The sequence below is a fragment of the Athene cunicularia genome (genome assembly GCF_003259725.1).
Source record: "Athene cunicularia isolate RWA chromosome 7 unlocalized genomic scaffold, athCun1 chr7_part1, whole genome shotgun sequence".
NCBI classification, from domain to species: Eukaryota; Metazoa; Chordata; class Aves; order Strigiformes; family Strigidae; genus Athene; species Athene cunicularia.
The window spans coordinates 8,745,031-8,763,551 of NW_020799107.1; the positions used below are offsets into that span (position 1 = coordinate 8,745,031).

General features: G+C 41.8%; 1 protein-coding gene across 1 annotated transcript in view; it reads right to left on the minus strand.

Annotated features, from left to right (window-relative positions):
- Nucleotides 1-18,521, minus strand: part of ABCA12 (ATP binding cassette subfamily A member 12) — a 113,019-nt gene that overhangs the window by 53,005 nt on the left and 41,493 nt on the right. The window contains exons 4-11 of the mRNA XM_026852412.1: nucleotides 13,184-13,331; nucleotides 10,456-10,544; nucleotides 8,921-9,030; nucleotides 7,985-8,170; nucleotides 7,004-7,182; nucleotides 3,951-4,063; nucleotides 2,815-2,911; nucleotides 457-2,685 (exon numbers count right to left, since the gene is read on the minus strand). Coding sequence (XP_026708213.1) covers nucleotides 457-2,685; nucleotides 2,815-2,911; nucleotides 3,951-4,063; nucleotides 7,004-7,182; nucleotides 7,985-8,170; nucleotides 8,921-9,030; nucleotides 10,456-10,544; nucleotides 13,184-13,331 — 3,151 coding nt within the window. The remainder of the gene's footprint in view (nucleotides 1-456; nucleotides 2,686-2,814; nucleotides 2,912-3,950; nucleotides 4,064-7,003; nucleotides 7,183-7,984; nucleotides 8,171-8,920; nucleotides 9,031-10,455; nucleotides 10,545-13,183; nucleotides 13,332-18,521) is intronic.

The following is an 18,521-nucleotide window of genomic DNA, read 5'->3' on the forward strand; positions in this document are numbered from 1 at the left end:
TTCCTCAAATCTTTTTGCTGTTATCTCCCAAAGCTGTCATTCGCTCTCAAACCACATGTATAAGAAAACACACTTGAAAGGTTCACTGTGGATGCAAGATATAGATGCAAAAGCATGCCTAGGGGAGACTGAGAATCAAAAATGAAGACTCATACCGCAAAGAAGGGGTTTCTGAAGAGTTTACCATTGGGACCAAGCCTCATATAGGATTCTGCTTCCACCATGAACTGATACATGCCAACACAGAAAATTTTTGAAAGTCTCACTTCTAGCTGTGTTCAGTTTAAGGAGAAATCTTCGATTTAACTGACGTTAGACCTAGTGTCCTAAATTATGGTGATTTCAGGCTTAAGTTGCTCCACTGGAAGAAAATAACATACTTCACATTCACTGCTGGCATGAGAATGGTGGTCACTACCCATGAATGCAATTACAATACCCCAAAAGCAAACTCACCGTGTGATCAAACTGCTCGGTGACAGAGTTTGGTCACTCTGAGTCCAAGGTAGGGTCTTGTTGTACAGGGTTTCTGCCATGACAATGAAGTGATGAGCTACAATATCAATCACACTGTCAAAACTAGTTTTGTTGGATAGAAAAGCTGAGCGGGAAGTTATATTGAATTGGCTTAGCAGATCAGAGAAGTTCAGCCTTTCTATGATTTCTAGAGCTGACGCATCATTGGCAGAGTTGCTTGCCACTGCTTCCAACAACTTTGCAAAGGCAGCTGCTTCGGTTCTATTCCTTTTGGTGTTTAGGAAACTGTCAACCACATCCCAGATGCTTAAGTAATAATTCCATTTAGTGAGGTTGAAGGCATCTTGGAGACTCTGCAGCACCTCGTTCATGTGGAGCTCATCCTGTACCACACTGAGCAGCATGGACAGGTTATTCCAGCCTGCTAAGCTGTCAGAGAAATTCAAGGAGTCCAGGGCTGTTTCATTCAGCATGAAAGGAATGAGCATGTTCAAAAGCTGAGACGGCACAACATCACCCACATCATGGACTGGGATGGGGCAGGAGGCATTACTCTGCAGAAGCCCCTCCGTGAGAGCAGTCAAAGCTCTCACCTTCTCCTGTACCCAAGAGTTTTCCAGCTCAGAGAGAACGTTTAATTTGGAAAGGAAGCTCAGAGAAAACTGGAGGGACTGGACGATGCATGACAGCTCCCTGAAGAAGCGTTCACTGCTGTTCTTGTAGACAGCAGAAAACTCTGGAGACAGTTTCAGGTTTGTTATGGCCAGCTGGAACATTTTTGTAAAGGTGCCATTGTGCACTGTTCGACCCTCCATGCCCATGGAATCAAAGAGGGGCTTGCAGGGGCTCCCCGCCAAGGACTCACTTAGAGTGGTATTTTCAAATAGTGTCTCAAGTGTTATGCGGAGCACATCCTGAGCGGAGCAGTTCTGGGATGTCCCATAACCATGGTCACTGTTCTCAAGGAAAGGACTCAAGGCAAAATGCAAGAACTTCCAAACTTTTGCCTCTAGCGAAGTGTTGTGCTGTAAGGAAGACTGTCTGAACTGCTGCAGTAGAAGATGTGTTAAGTTATAGACAGGGTTAATTATTTCTTCAACGGAAGCTTCACTGGAAATTGTATAATGAAGGATCTTCATTCCTGTCCTTAGAAGTTCAGACAAGCTCTCAAAGGTTTTATTGTCAAAATTAAAGAGAAGATCTATAGATTTTAATTTACTGATGTTATAATTCAGCTGTAAGTCTTTTAATATGTACAAGGTCTTTTGTATGGCTTGAGTGACTAGTGACATATTGGCTACTTTGGAGTTTTCCCCAAACTCTTTAAACACAGCTGTTATAAATTCTGACAGTTGATCCAATCGTTCACTGAAGACACTACCTGAATTATTATTCAGCTTTTGCAAATGGCTGTTTAATACCTCTAAAAACTGCCCATACGCTACAATGCCTGTGCTATTCCACTTCATCGATCTCAGTTTTTCCCCAGCGCGCCAATAGGCATTCAACTCATCCCACCAGGCTTCACCCATGGAGCTTTCTACTTTCCTCATCAGTTCAAACACAGGCATCAGTAGGTACTGATAACCTATGCTAGTGTCTGTCATTATAAAAAACATTTTCTGGAGAGCTAGGAGGTGGTCTGGAAAGTTTCTGTAGGACACAGGCTTAAGCAGATAATCAGAAAACAAAGATGGTATTTCTTGCATTCCATTTAAACGGTCTCTGAAGTTTTCCAGAAATGATGGCATGCTAGTGGAGAGCAACATTTTGAGAACATCTTTACTTTGCACTGTACTAAAATTAGAATTATTTAACAGAACTGGATGCCAAATCATTGTAGCTAATTTTAAAGCACTCTGAACTTCTTTCCAATGGGTCATTATATTGAAAATGGAAGTCCCATTAAAGTCACTCTGTAATTGCAGTGATGTGAAGTTATAGATTTCATCAATTATTTCCTTATTATATGGTTCCTTTAATTTATAATCATGATATGGATTCATTCCCAGTTCAAGAATTGCATACAATTTCTGTAATGTTTCATTCTTCAAATTTCCGAATAGATTTAAGCTTTTTAATTCACTTCTATTCATATTTTTCTCAAAGCTTTTTAAACGATGTAGATACTTTTGTATGGCTTCTAAATCATCTGAATTAATAGACCTCTTGTAGTATTTTCTACCAGTCTCTGATGACTTTATTTTTCTGGAGGGGGAAAAAAAGAGCATTTTAGTGAACATGAAATCAATGCAAGTGGAAATGTAAAGTGATTTAGAGCAAATATCACAGATTTGAATTATACCATTAGTAATATCCCTTTAGCTAATGTCTTACCTCAGAGCTTCCTCCAATTCAAATACTAAAGTCTGATTGTCTTTCCAGTTAACAAAGCGATTACAAATATATGTCGTCACCAAATTGTTTTCTTTATCTACAACAAATATGTAAAGACTATATTAGTAAAGATCACATTAATTTGGAAACTGAGAAGAGGTCTACAGCAAAACTGTTAAGGATAGCATGCATGTATGAAGTTAAGATCCTATAAGATCCTGGTTAGATATTTGATTGCTCTTTTGGGGTATAACTCTTCCCAGCCATCTGAATGAAGTCAGGATGCTGCCTATCATTGTAGAAATGATTTTCCATCTCAGGAACAGCTCAATGCTCTGGGTGCTAATGGAGCTCTCCTCCTGCTTTAGGAACACTTTGCCATCAGTGATGCAGCACAAGCTGGCCTAATATTTATTATTGTTTCTTTCCCTTCATTTGGGAATGCTTTTTTACTACCCACATGCAGGTTTTGACTTCAGCATCACTTATGTCTTACATAGCCATTTATCATCATCTTGATCAGTCCTCTCACATCTTCATGTTTTCCCTACTTGTACTGCATTAATCTGCTTTCTTCTTAGCCACCCCAACGTCCACAATCTCCACCAACAAGAAGTAGAGAATGGATGGTATTTACTAAACTGTCCCTTGTAGCATTTAGATGCTGTACCTTCATGCTCGTTCACATAACCTCAGTTAGAGGTGGATGTCGAGGACTCTTCCTCCGCTGCAAGCTGACAGGGATTTAGGGGAATGGCTAATCTTGATGTATACAGCTTGTTATGCAGCTCAGCCCCAGCCCCTACCTTGATACACTGAGGCAAGTTTGACAGAGCCCACAACTAGAGGCACATTTTGACCCCCCCAAAAAAATCAAGGTAAAAAATTGCCACTCCCCATTCCCACCGAGACTGCAAACTCATGTTAATTCATTGTCTACTGACAAAACCAAGCTTTTTCACTTCTCCATTTGAAATGAGATATTTTATTCACATTTGTAAAAAGTTGAAAGAAGAATTCATTATGCTGAGCCATGAACGGTATGCAATCTGTATGGTTACTTATTAGCCTGCAGTTTGCTTCTCCTCAGCACCACAGGTTTTCAGCAGAGATATGGCTATATGGAGGAGTCTTACCTTGCTCCAAGCAGTTCAGGGAGTATGGAGGATCTGTAACCCCATTCTGAACGGTTTTGAATCTGTCATCAGTCACAGGTGATGCAGAGACATTCCAAGCTGCCAGCACAACACTAAAGGGGAAAAAAAAATAAAATTAAAAAAAAAAAGGAAAATAAATTGTGGTTACAGGTTTATGAGAAGAAATAAAACAAGTGTTCAAATAGGAAACAGCTGGAGTACAGCCTATCATTCTTAGAATGTCTGACAGACAAGACAATGCCCCTGCTTTTAATTATTTCTTTGATCATGCACAAAATATAAATACAAAGGGCTTTGATAGAAAAGCCATGGTGGTATATTAGCACAAACATATGTGTCACTCATTAGGTGTATTTATTTAAAGGGTTATTTAAAATCTATAGAACACTGAAATCCTCACAATAGATCTTAGAAAATACTCAGGTGATATGCCAGCCTAGTGATTCAGTGCTGCGGTGAATCGCCTCCTAAAAGAAACCAAGAAGCAAGTAGAGAAGGCTCGAGGGACAGCAGGGATCCCTAGAGGATGACATCTGTGGAAGGAAGAAGCAATCACAAATAACTGTCACCATTTCCAATTCTCCTTTCCTCTTTTATACTGTAATAATCAGGCTGACAGGAAAGCAAGGAATGTTTTTCAGTCTTAGGAAAGAACAAGCTGATAATCAGGCATATCGTATCATGGACAAAGTCATTTAAAAGACTGTCTCTTCAATGCATGCAGGTTACTGAAAACTTCACAGGGATTATTAGTCACTTTTGCTATTCCTGTATAAAGAGCAGCTCTTCACTGTAGGCATAGGGTCACCGTGAAATGCACAATCTCTCGCCTGCCTGAAGTTCTGCAGGTGATACACAAAGAACCTAGCTGAGCTGATTTCAGTGGCATGAATAAATACATGCTGATTTGTGGGAACAGACTGCTAGTTGAGAACAGAGCACCAGGGATCTCTTTTCTCCTCATTTAACATAATGTCTTCATGCAGGTTTCATGGACTTGGTGCTCACCATTTCCATTCTGCAGAAGTGCTTGTTAGTAAGAGTCAGAGGGTGAAGAGAGGGAAGAAACTGCAGTTATGACTTATTTAGTTGGGCAATGGCAGAGCCAAGGAGGAGGGAAGCATAGGCTTAACAAAAGTGGAGGGATATCATACAGATCAGAAGGTAGCAAAAATAGAAACAAGTGTTGTTATTGCCCACTTATTTCAGTCTTGCAGGGCTTTTGCAGACATCAGCTTTAGAGAAAAAGTTCAGCTTACATGCTTATCTGAAAACCTAACTTAAAGCAACAAACAGGAGCATTTGCGAATTCAGTCTGTAAACCAGGTTTGTGAGGGTAAAAAGATTAGCTCCTAAACTTTCTATAGAATTCATGACCGAAGTTACTGTTGCACAGTGGTGGTGTTTATCACGTGGTTGATACAAATGCCACAATAAGTAAAAGTTCTTTTCTTCTGTATCTTCATATTTATACTACAAAAAAATTCTCTGTACAGCATTTCTTTAGGAGGTCAGTACTGCCTAAGTAAAAGACATGGCCAGGCTCGCTAAGATGGGCTTTTGCAAGCATCATTAAAAATACTATTTGTGCAATCTCTTTGCAATAATTCTTTACTCATGCACTTACACTGCCAGATGCTAGGCATAAAAGCACTGCACAGTTCTGGTGATGAAATTCTATGTGCCTCTTTGTTGTGCCTATGATAACTTTGCCCAGCTCTGCAGCTGTAGAGCAAAGCAGAGCAGCACAGTAAATATTAATTCTTCCTGGGCACTCAAACAGTGCTAGTTCTCAGGCTCAATTCTGAAAGCCAGTAAATGCAAACAAATGCAATAATCATGTGACTGAAACAGCAGCTTGGATAAAACATCTCTGAATAAAATTAAAATTCTTGCCACACTGCTACTGACTCCTTTAAGGATAAGGACATTACAATTTACAAATAGTTCTCACAATGCAGTATGGCAAATTACCTGGATATTAAATGCACAGGTTTTTAAGTGCCTTGGCAGCATGCCGGTGGTGAAAAATGAGTCCCTCTAAGTCTGGGTGTAAACAAAGTGGCAAAGTTTCCACAATCTGTTTTGGCATCATACCTAATTGCTCATATATCCAACAACAAAAAAAAAAAGGTCTGAAGACACGCAGTTTCTTGCTGTTCTCCATGTGCTGTAACAAGTGGAGTATTCAGAATAATTTGTAGCAGTGTCAGTCATATACACAGATGATTTGAAGGAGTCCCCTAACTCCTTGAGTAACTCAAGTCTTCTAAAGATCAATGACAGTTAGCCCAACTGTTGATGAGGAAAGGGATTTCAAGGCTAAGCCCATTTTAGAAGAGTTTTTATTGTCCTAGCTGCATACAGAATCGAATATTTCAGCACAGTTAATGCAGTTAAGCCATCTCTGTTTTTCATATAACCGTTGAGCAAGAATGTAACTGGTTCTTCCATCTTAAAGCCAAACATATTCAAAGGTCATATGCTAAAAAGTAGGCTCCCTCTCTTCTCTGCTTTCTTGGGACCCATCTTGAAAAGATAAAACAGCAGTAAATCAGGTAATCAATTAAAAAAATATATATTTATGGTTCCCCTAAAAATGCTTGAGGTGTTCCAGAGCAACTTTAATTTGGCTCTGTGCTTTTCCAGAAAGAAGGAGCCAGCTGCTTTCTTTAGCAGAACAACTATCCAGGCAGGAGGGCCTTTCTTCAACCAAAGTCAGTGGCTGTTACTCACCACCTTTTCTATCTGCACATGGGTATAACAGTGACTCTAAGCAGGCTGAAAGAAAACTAAGAGTTCATACCAATCTTCCATTTAAAAACTGACACAAGAGTCACTGAAAATTCAAACAATGCTCACTGTCCATAGAGAACTTCAGAGATGTTTTAGTACGGAGCCATATCATCGCCCAAATAAATCATGCTTTGAAGCTAACAACCTTTATTCAAGATGAGAGGTGATGTCCTCGGAGTTCAATACACAAACCCACCAACTTGCAGGGCCTCTCCTGGCATTTTCTGTATTTTTACCTGCTTGGATTCTGAAGGAAATCAATTACGTCTTGCAGTTGCATGCTGCCCTGAAACACATCTGGGGCCAGCAAAAGGAGATGCCACAGGGAGGTGTCATTCTGCACTTGGGAGATGAGCTTTAGAAACGCAACCATATCATTGACGAATGCTGCCTGGTACTGTGGGTTGTGTTGCACCTTAACAAATAACAATGAAAGAAATTATTTAAGCACAAGAACCCTTGCTGTTGGTGGGTCTTTTTATGTTTTCCAGCTTGCACTGCACTTGTACACAACTCTACAAACAATACATTCAAAGGACTCTAGTGACAGGCAATAACCAAGAGAGTGACTGTGCTTTACCTTCACACCCCAGATTGTACAATAAACTCTCTGTTTAGACAAGCCCTACGATTCACAATGTCCCAAACAGTCCAAAGACTAGGGATACAAGAAAAATTAATATTAGTTCTCATCCTGGCAAAAAAAGAAGGTAATACCTTTAAAGGATTCATTTGCTTTAATTACATAGCTTTCCCAAAGACAGGTACTGCTTCAATCATGAATTGTTGGATCAGATGCAGGAGCTACTGGACAAAGTTATACGGCTGAGGTAATACATGATTAAATTTATTGCCTCCCCTAGCTTTACATATTCTTATTTACACCACATCTTCACATTGCTCTATCTACCTGTCACTGCAGCAGGGCAAATAAAGAGGAGAAACAAGAGCCAGGCACAGTGAGAACCCTTAGTGACCACTATTGGATGGATGGATGTCCTTGCCTTTCTGAGTTGTGTACTCAACTCTAAGGTCTTTGTGCTAAGCCCATTCACAAAAGTTAGCTCGGCCTAATCATGCACTTCATGCACTTTGGTATAGAGATAAGCAACTCCTAGCCAGGTGGCATCACGTTCTATCTCCCAAACACTGCAGTAATGTGTGTGAACTAACACAGCTACTAGCTGCAGATATTAGGAAAGGTCCCAGGCACTTACCTGAGAGAGCTGATTTCTGAACTCTTGGGTAAATGACTCTAAAAGTGATGAGTCAGTAAAGCAGAATGTCTGGTGGATATTGGCTGCCATCTTCTCTTCAGTGAGATTGAGATGTGCTATGTATCGCAACATGACCTCACACAGAATGACTTTGAGATTTGCTGCAGTTGAATATTTGGTCTGGCTCTAAAAGTAAGATGTAATGTTAAAGGTAGCTTTAAAGCAACACTCTATTTGAGATGGTTTTAAACGCAGTGATAAGACTTTTTTTAAGGGGTATAATAGTGACATCTGAAAAGCATTGTCATTACAAGCACTTAAACACATACAGAATTCTAGCAGGTGAACAGTGTCGCTGAAATCCCTCAGACTTCTCCTATAGACAAACAGAAATGTGTGCGTGTTTGTAGGCCTTAATACAAAAACATAAGCATACTGGTGTCATTACATGGTACGTAGTTTCTGATACAAAGGAGTTCTCCCTGTATGTAGTCAATACCTACATAGTAAACACAGAGTGCCCCTGATGCCACTGCAGGAGTATTGTAGGCGAGTAACAAACTGAATGGAAAAGCCTGTGACATCATATCTTTAATTTCACATGAAAGAAAACACACTCTAAACACTTTAACTCACACAAGTTTTGAGCAAAATATCTCAGGGTATAGTGTGCGCGACCATATTTGGCAATTCATAGTATTATGTCCCAAGGTGTTTACTTTATCTGGTTTCTGCTTAGAGAATAATAAACTTCCCACAAAGCTTAAAAGTCCACCCACAATAACTGTCTTCCTCTTCCCAAAATAAAGCACATTCACATAATAGGGGAGATCCAAAAGCAATAAAAGCTGTATGTTGGTACTTTGAGCTTCTGACTCCTGAAATATGACAATACATAAATGGTCACGGTTGGCTGTTATGCAAATATAGACTTACCTTCCCAAAATTGAGGATTTTGTTGAACTTGTTGATGCTGGAAGTCAAGTTGGATGGTGATGAAATATTCTGAAGGGTATTTTCTCCATGAGATACCAAATCCTCAAATGCTGCAATACAGTTTGAAACGCTGTATTTTACTTAATGTCTTTTAACCTCTTTGCTACATCAAACCATGACACAGGATAGCCGACTACAGCTTTGGGCATGCCATCATTATTAATTTGTTTCCAAAGGTACAGCCAATGGCATCCTGTAATTATTTGCTTAAGGACTTTTCTGATGTAATTAAACCCTGGATTACATTATTTCCTTCTGTAACTTTTTTAAATTAAAGGCATTTAACTATCAGCTTGCAGTTCAACATTAATTTCCACATCTTTTCTCCAGTCCTGCAGCTCCCCCCTGCAGGAAGAGAGATGGGTAGCCTTACAAGGAAGCCCACATCAGCTCAAGCTGATAGCCCTGTAAGGGAGAACTCTCCAGGTGTCTTTGGCACCAGTGGGTGGTACTCGTTATTCAGAAACAGCTCTGACAGATTTGGAGCACTGCTGCCCGATATACATGGTGGCATGCTGCCAGGTCCCCAGCTGACACACACCAAAGCCAACACTTGCACTGCGCTGCACTCCAAAAACAACAGAGCTCACTGAAACCAAAGGAACTATGACAGCTTACACCAGCAGAAGCTATGACCTATGATTTTTATTTTATTTTTTTAAATAAGATATAGAACTGAGTTCCTCCTTGACCATCTGTAGCCATCAACATGAGTTGATAGTTCCCAAAACTGTTCACCGATGAATTATTTTTCCCCATGCCTCTGTGTTCAGTCCCTTTTGTGTTCTGCCTTTTTCTGCCTGTACACCAAAGAGTGAGTGCATTGGCAGGAATGCTAATTGGAACAGTGAACGGCTGGGGCAGAACAGTCACAGAATGCAAATCTGTAATCATTCATTTGACCGTGAGCTCCCTGGAGAAAGGACTATCCATCATGATGGCTTGCGGACAGTACTAGCCATTACCATCAATAAATAATAATTGTGATGATTTTATGGAAAATTTAAGTCTGAAAGTTCCTTCAGGAAAGAGAATCACATCAGAGGAGAACATTGCCAACAATAAATATTCACTGTGGCACAGAAGAAGACTTATTTGCTGGATAACTGTGAATAAAAAATACATTTGAAAAAAATCATAAGCTGTTTATGGACAATTTGTGGGCAGTAAAAGGGCAATATTCCATAAATAGCCAGGTCTTTAATTAATGTCCAAACAGTCTGTGATCTCTCATTGCTCCTGTGAAGCGCAACAATTTAATCCTGTTCTCTTGGCCAATTTCCAAAAGTCTTTCCTACAGTTAGTTACTTGTAATTATTCCCAAGAATTTACACTAATGTGATGGCCATGGTCACGTGCCTGTATAGAACACATAAATCATTTTAGCAGAGCTCTAAGAATTGCATCTCTGTCCAGAGAGCTTCAGAAGATCAGCCTTTAAAGACCAGAACTTTGCAGAGCAGCGAATAACCTACCCAGTGAAGCGTTTCTGCTTTTAGGAACCTCTGCACTCCGTGGTGATGGATGGTTGTCCTTGGCCACACTGGATGAGCTCCTCTGCTTACTGGGGGAAGGAAGAAAAGCAAGATGAAAAAGAAAAAAGGATTTAAAAAATAAAGAAGACAGCTGTAACAACTCACATTGTTTCTTATGATTGAGCTTACACTTAACTACTGCATGATTCAGAATGGGTCTATAGCTGGATTTCATAGCAGGTGTGTCAAAATCTGGGTTGTGCAAAACTCTGGTTCCTTCTAGAGGCCTGTCATGTATTTGGGGAAGCACACTGCAGTGCTCTTGGACATGAAACAGACAGAGGGAACCAGATTCCTGCCTGCTTTGCAGGGACACCAAGGAAAAGGCAACACTTGACATATGTATTTGGTCAAATCTTAAACAAATGCCCACTTCTGAAAAGAAGGCATCATTGTATCAAGTCCTGCTCTGTCCTCCAACAACATAAGGCTCAGCAGCAGAAACATGTAGTACTTCATGGCACTGTTAACGGCACTTGGACTGAGCAGAGAGGCCTTGATGTTAGTAACAGTAGGTTGCATGCCCCTACCAAGAAATCCTTCAAGACATCAGGACCTTACTTCACCCTTCCCAAACATTTCACTACAGGTGAAAAGAAAGGGTAGAAGATGTTGGTGTTGAGTTCAGGTTTTGTATGTAGTTCCCTTTTATTAAGGGAAATCTCAAGTGACTGTCTTGCACACCTTGGTAAATGCTTCTAAGGAACAGAATCAAAGATGAGAAACTTGATCATTTTCTCTGCTGGCCACTGGTAAGACACAGTTTTAGGGCAAGTTATAAAACAGTTTAATAAGAGCTTTAGTGAGCTGTACCATGAGAGGAGGAAAAAAAACTACTCTGGGTTAGCTGAATATTGCAAACTCTAGAATATTATGCAATAATATGTCCAGACAGTGAAGGGCCACAGCTCAAATACTTTGCCTTTATGACAAACTCACCCATGGTGATTCTGCTCCTGGGATAGAGCTGCATCTATTCATGTTGGCTTCTTGAGCTTTCCCCTACCCAGTCAACCCTCTGCTGAGGTTTTATACTCTGCTGTATCCTGCTAGGTTTTCTGTGACTTCTTAATAGTTGAGTGGTTTTTCTTGTAGAACAAAATATATTTCTAAAGCTGGCATTGACCACACAAGGGTAGGTATACCCATATAGTTATGTGATACTTCACACAGCCAAATTTTAGCATCAGTAGTGGTCGAGATGCTTATTAATGACTCATGTGACTTGAGCTATAGTTTGGCCAAATCCTTTGATTTTCAGTTGGCAGGAAAAAACAGTTATTTCCTAAACAGCTGTACAGAAACCAAAAACAGAAAACAAATAGGATTTGTCACTATTGAAACCCATGGAAGGCCTCCAGCTTTGGAGCTAGAAGTTCCCATTTCTTCATTTCAATACCCCAAATTAACCATTGTTTAACATGCCCAGGGAAAAACAATGACACTGAGGAAACATGTGAAGAGCTGTGAATCTAGGCATTCAGTTTCTGTGACACTGCCCTCTTCTGCTGTGTGACCTTGAATTTGATTAGGATTCACCTTGTGTAACTTCAGTCATCCACATATTTAGTCATCCAGATGCATTCTAACCAATGGAGAGATCCTGGCCACTGTCTTAGCCTGGGAAATACCAGTCCCTCTGCACTGACTAAGGAGGGCTATTGAGGAGACACCAACCCCTGAATCCCCCATCCTCCCTGCTGGGCTCTCTGGTGGAAAGCAAGGGGCCTGCCTTAGCTCTTCGGACTCTCAAACTCAGGATTTTGAGGCTCTGACATAGCCACTATGGAGCAGCCTCTCACCTGAAAGCAAAGATAAGCAACCAGGGACCTTGTCAACAAGACACCCAGATTTTCAGCTCTCCATTAACCAGCCAGGCCACAGAGTAGCATGTTCTGTGATGGTGTGCCAGAACTGGGCAGCCAAGATGTAGAAGCAACCCCGGCTGGCATGTCTCAGAGCAAACGCTACATGGCTTCAACTGGAGCATCAATGATATCGAAATGCCTTCACTGAACATTTTATAATTTCAACAAACTGACATTCCAATAAAACATGCCCAGTCAGCTCCATGCTGCAAATCTAAATGCTTTTGTGGGAAAAAAAATGCTTCTTCATTTTCATCAGTTACAGCCATTCTGGTTGGCACCTGGAGGATCTACTGAAGGAGCTCAAAGTCCAGAACTAGACTTTGTCAAAGTATGTCAAACTAGAGCTTTTGGGGAACACTTTCCACTTCCACCCAAAGTGTCCTGAAACGATTGCCACAATGTCAGATGAGCACGCTGGGCTGATCTTGGTGCAAGTCTTATCCACTGACACCCTGCAGGACCTGACCCATAATCACTCAAAAAAGTTTCTTTGATCTGATCTGGGTAAGCAGAAGCATTTTGCTCAGGGAGTAAAATTCTCTTCTACTATCAAGCCTGGATCAACTGGCACATTACTGTCCCTAGTATATATACATTTTTAAAGTGTCCCATGTTGCAGCTCACATTCTCATTTCTAAGTGTTCAGATATCTGAGACTGTATGTGTTATAACAGATATCTGAGATATATCTGCTGTGGACACACTTGCACATATAGATGTGCATGTCTGCTTCCTCCACCTCAAAGAAAGTTTTGCTTTACAGCTTGCAACACCCAGATATATTCAGGTTCCCTTACAGTCTGAGAGATGAGATGTCATTAAGACTTGGCAGCAGATCTTCTGGTGTGTATGGTGTGCCTTTACATCTGGCATCTGAATCACACAGCACGGTTTGCAGGAACGGGAAGAAGCCTGCACTGGGAAGGTTTCTGGGTGCAAGATAACCTGGAGGAAGAAGAGGGAGAAAATGCTATTATTATTATGCAGACATGCACTTTTTTGCTATGTGTTTCTATGAGTACGTGTATTTTCTCTTCTCAAACCACAAGACTGATTTTGTTTCAGTGAGGCTCTTTTACTCCACCCTGGCAGTGCTATGTGACAAAAACCACTAGAAAAGCACCTTCTCAACAATGACAAAGCCACAAAAGGCTATTTTAATGGGAAAACAAGTCAAGATATTAGTTTATAAGATACCTGTCAGTCCTGAACCAACTGCAGATTTCCCCCTTCTGCTCCAAAATGCAAGAAACAGGCAAGAAGTGACAAAAGTACACTAGGTTTATGATATCATAATTCCTCCTTTAAAAAATAAAATAGAATAAAAGCAGGCACATGGCCAGAGTAACCTGAAGCACCCATTAAGAGCGCATTTTCCAGGGCTTGGTTGAGCTGGTTTTTATGCAAAGCCACAATCTTCAGTTTCAAGCCAGATTGTTCAAGCAGGGCTCTGTCTCAGCCTTTACCACAGGAAGGGGCAATGGATCTAGGACCCGACAACCTCCTTTGCTTTTTGTGCAGACCTGCCCAGGGAAGAGAGAGGAGCAATCTATCACAACCACCCCCTCCATGTCTCCTGCCACCTCAGAACAGCTCTGGTACCATCTGCTCGGTGACCTGTGATGCTGGCAGACAGCACTGAGGGGTGAGATGTATGTCCCTGTCTCCCCTTTCTGCAAACACAGAGTGGACCTGAGTAATTAGAGACTTCAGTATTTTATGTGCCACTTGCCCCATGCTGCTTACTGCCAGCCCACAGAGTTCACCGGCTGCTTTTCCTCTCAGTGACAAATGCTCTAATAAATCTCAAAACTCTTTTGCTGGATCACAGCAACATATTATTTAAAATAATCATTTGGAAAATTACCTGGCAAAGGACATTGCCATTATTTCTACTATGGAAAGCAGCCAGCTTCACAAAAGGCCTACAGGCAGGCTTGTGGTAATTGATTACCTTGCTCTTTAGTCTCCAAAGTCGACCTGTGACTCTCACCCAGGAACAGCTTTATCTCTAACCTCTTCAACAAGGACACGGTACTACATTTGGACTACATTTATTAATTATAGCAGTGGTCAAAAAACAGATGTTCCCAAAGAGGATGGCAGTGCTAGGCAAAGTACACAGCTGTTCGTCTCCTTGAAGGAGACTTCACTTTTCTGAGCTTTTCTCAGCATAGTTGGTCACAGCCCATGAGTGTACACAACATTTTTGGGTCAAAATGCAAAAGTTCATGGTTTAGCATGGGAGTTTGGGCCAGATAGCCACGAGTACAGAGGACTGCTGAGACCTGCAGAGTCAAAGGCATCCATTTTGAGTGATACTGTGATTCTCTTGTATACTTCAGCAGAGAGCTGCCCTAGAAAATTAAAGGAGGTACCTTGTCAGAGGAGAAGGCTATCTGCTGTTGGAAGCTCCCCCAACACTCATTGCATCCCCCAGGCCACCAGCAGTTACACAGTGGGCTGAGCCAGCTCCCGGCAATCACAGAGCACCAAGGAGAGTAAAAGATCTCTCTTGTTCCTTCAGGCAGTCCTTCTGGTGTTGGGGCCAACAGACCAAACATATGCCACTCTAAAGTTTTTGAAGTGTAATTAAGTCTGCTGCCCATGAGGGAAACATCAGAGCAGGGCACTTTAATCTGGAAGCATATTGTGTGAATATCCCTGCCATGTCTGAGACATCTGAGATCACCAATTACAACCTTGCAAAATGGCATTCTGCACACACTGGCATTTTTCTCCCATCTTCCTACTTATCTTCCACACCCTCATTCCCATACAGGAAATTCACTCACATGCCAGTCCAAAAATGCACACCACAGACCTCACTTTATCAGTGTCTCTACCAAAATGAAGCTTCAGAGATGTGGGCAGCCATGAGGTTTTGGATGGACAGCATACCACAATGAAGTGAAACAGGTAGGAGCTAGGAGGGAAACAGCTCCACCCTCCACCGCCATCCACATCTACCAACAACAACCAGGGCCAGGAACTAAGCTCATGTCTCTTAGGCAGACCTGGAGAAGCTGAAGCTGTGTAACTCCTCTCTGGAGAGCAGAGTGGGGAACACAAGGAGGGGGCTGGGAGCTTGGGGAGCACTGGTATCACACAGAGACATGCAAGATGTTTACACAGACAATTATGCAAGAGATCCTGATGAATCCAGAGCAGAGGAAGACACTTCCTTGAGATATAACTAGCAATAAAAAATTTTAAAATTGGACTCGAAGATGGTACACTTTGAACTAAGTGGACAATTAAAAATTCAGTTGCTGTATTACGAGGTGTACAGCATAAGAACATGGTGATAATATCAGCTCTTTCTTGTCTTTTCTTTTCTTTTGAAACATCTGCCTGAAAAACAAAAAGACAAGAATTCATGACCTGAAGTTTGAAAGTGCTGCTACTCGTCATGGTGGCACGATGCCTTTAAAGACATCATTGGCCCAGTGTGATTGAGGTATTCAGTGAGGCTCTGCCAACTGGCATCAAATGTTGAACAGTTTGCTGGCACCTGGATACAGCGATGCGGCCTGACCCATTACTGAGTCACTACAGGTGTGAATCGGTGTAACCTCATGATGTTCTTGGCACAAAAGCAGTGGCAATGCCAGAGAGGGCTTTTCTGGAAGAGGCCTGGACTCTGACAGCACTTAGAGAATTAAGGAAGTTTTTTAATAAAGACCATGACAGCAAAATCTGAAATGTCTGGGCCAAATTCCCATTTGGTGGAAGTTAGACCTATGCTGGTTTTTAACCCTGAGTATCTAGCACAGTTGTGCTCTGTGTCAAGCACACAAATAACACATAGGCTTATCTATCAGGATGAAATGAATTGTTATGTTGGCTCTGCTGTGCCTGCATTGATGGGATCTCCACCAACCCCAAAGAAAGTTTAAAGACCTGGTTCACTTGCAGGTACCCCTTTCACAGACATGTACCACTGGGACATGAATCCCCCCCCTTGCTTTCCTGTGTGGCAAGCTAATGATGCTGAAGGAACCTCACTGTGCACATTGCCTTCTTTACACACCGCCACCACCGAGCCAAGAACAGGATGGCCATGTTGGCGTGACAGGTCTGTCACTCCCAGATAACAGTCAACCTCATCACCATCAGAACTACCAAGCACTTGTCCCTCCGTTCATACTGCCTTGAAAGTCATGTCCTTCTGGGGTCACAGAGGCCAATAATGTAATTTAATAGATGCTGAGCAGGGCAGCCACAGGAAGCTCAGCTTCTGACTATGCTTCCTCTGGCCGGTGTGCATGAGATGAGAGCAGAGCCAGAGCGTAAGACACTGTGCAGGAAGCACGGCTGATTTGGGAGTCCAAGCGCCAGAGAAACATGGCATAGGCTCAGAGTTCTTTCTTGTAACTCCCTCTCATCCTGCAAAGAAAGGAATTTACAGATGAGAAGGTGAGTCAAAAGATTAATGTGCTCCCTGCTCCATCCTCCCGCCCTCCATGCACTTGCTCGTGGTAAGGAGACGTGACTCCACGGAGCCACACGGGCTGCTCTGCCCACACACATAAATTCATTATGTGTGTCGGCCCGGTATGCCACTGCAAGGACAGCCAGGGAGGAAGCTGGCTCCTGACTCCCTTCAGTGCTTCAGGAGACATTCATAACTACCTGTCCCTCCCTTGGCTGAGATTTATCCAACACGTCAGCTACATTAGTACACAACATAAGCACTAGCTATAAAGCATTATTGAAGAAAAGTTGTAAACGCTTTGCAAATTTTAAAGGACAGTCTTTTGATGGGATAGTTGAGCAATCTGAAGCATAACACCACCAGTAGTGACTTTTGTAGTATTTCTACTGTTGGCAATACCTTCAGTCTTCCACATACTGCAGAAGGCAGCTCCTTCTCCCACTGAAGTCTACAGCAATGCCATATCCAAGGAATATGGATTTCCCTAGGCCTGTATTCCCCAACTTCATGATCCCACATCACATGATAGAACATATCCACAACACATTATATAATTTTTCGTTTTGCTCACTGCCTTTAGCTTTAAAAGTCTTAATTTCCTAAAACTACAGTTACCTTTGGAGGGTTCAACTATAGTGTCTATGAGCCAAGAGGGAGAGATCACTGCACCCACTGCTGCCCCGTGTCTGAGCTGAGAGGTCACTCTGGCATATTTCTGGTCAAATTGACTTGTCTGCAACCAAAATCTGAGCCCAGATCCTGTTAGTAAAGACTGACTTCTGGGTTTGCCAGCAGCAGAATCCCAAGCACAGAGAGTCCCCTCTCACTGAGAATTTGATTTTCTATCATCATTGAAAGAAGGGCACTGAACCTGAAGAAAACAGGACAGGCATCCCAAAGGGCAGAAGTGGGCAAGGGCTCAGCACTGCATGGGCTGGCTGGTTCTTCCTGCTCAGTAGCATCTAGATAGGCCAGCCACATCTCAAAGAGCTGAAAAGAAATAAGGCATGCAGAGCAGTAATAATAAACACAAGATGCCTACAATACATGCATGCCACTGGAAATTCTGGCATTTCCACATTTGCTTTAATTTGGAATAAAATGAAGAAAATTAATTTCTCTTACTTTCCTGAATGTTGTAAATTCCAACATACTTCCCTTCAACTTGAGCAAAACATTTTGTTTTCTTCAGGTAAAGGTGTTGGTATAATAATGATGAAAAATGTCAGGCTAATAATAAATGTCATACAAGAACGATGAAAATTACTATTTCGCTGTGATCTACGGGATTAATTGAAATTGACTGAAATGTTTAAACCTAAATGGACCATGCTTTATGTTGACACATTGATTTTGCTGCTTTCATCTCCCTGAGGTTTCAGGCATTTGCATTAGCTGAGTGCAACCATTCACTTTAAGGAACTGGGTGTTTCAGTGGACTGCAGGCACAGCACCATTAATGCAGCCCCTGGTGCTATCCCCTTCAGCCTGAGGCAGTGAGGCTGCCTGTCCCAAAGGAGGCAAGTGCTGGGAGGAGAGCAGCCATTATTATCCACACCAGAGCAAAGGAAAGTAAATTGGTAGTATTTTCAGGTTATCAGTTCAGGACAGGTTACACTCTGGTTTATATCAGCCAGTGGTGTCCTGTGTAAAATAGCAACCAGTTCACTTAGGTGCTGTTAAGCACCTTCCTTTCC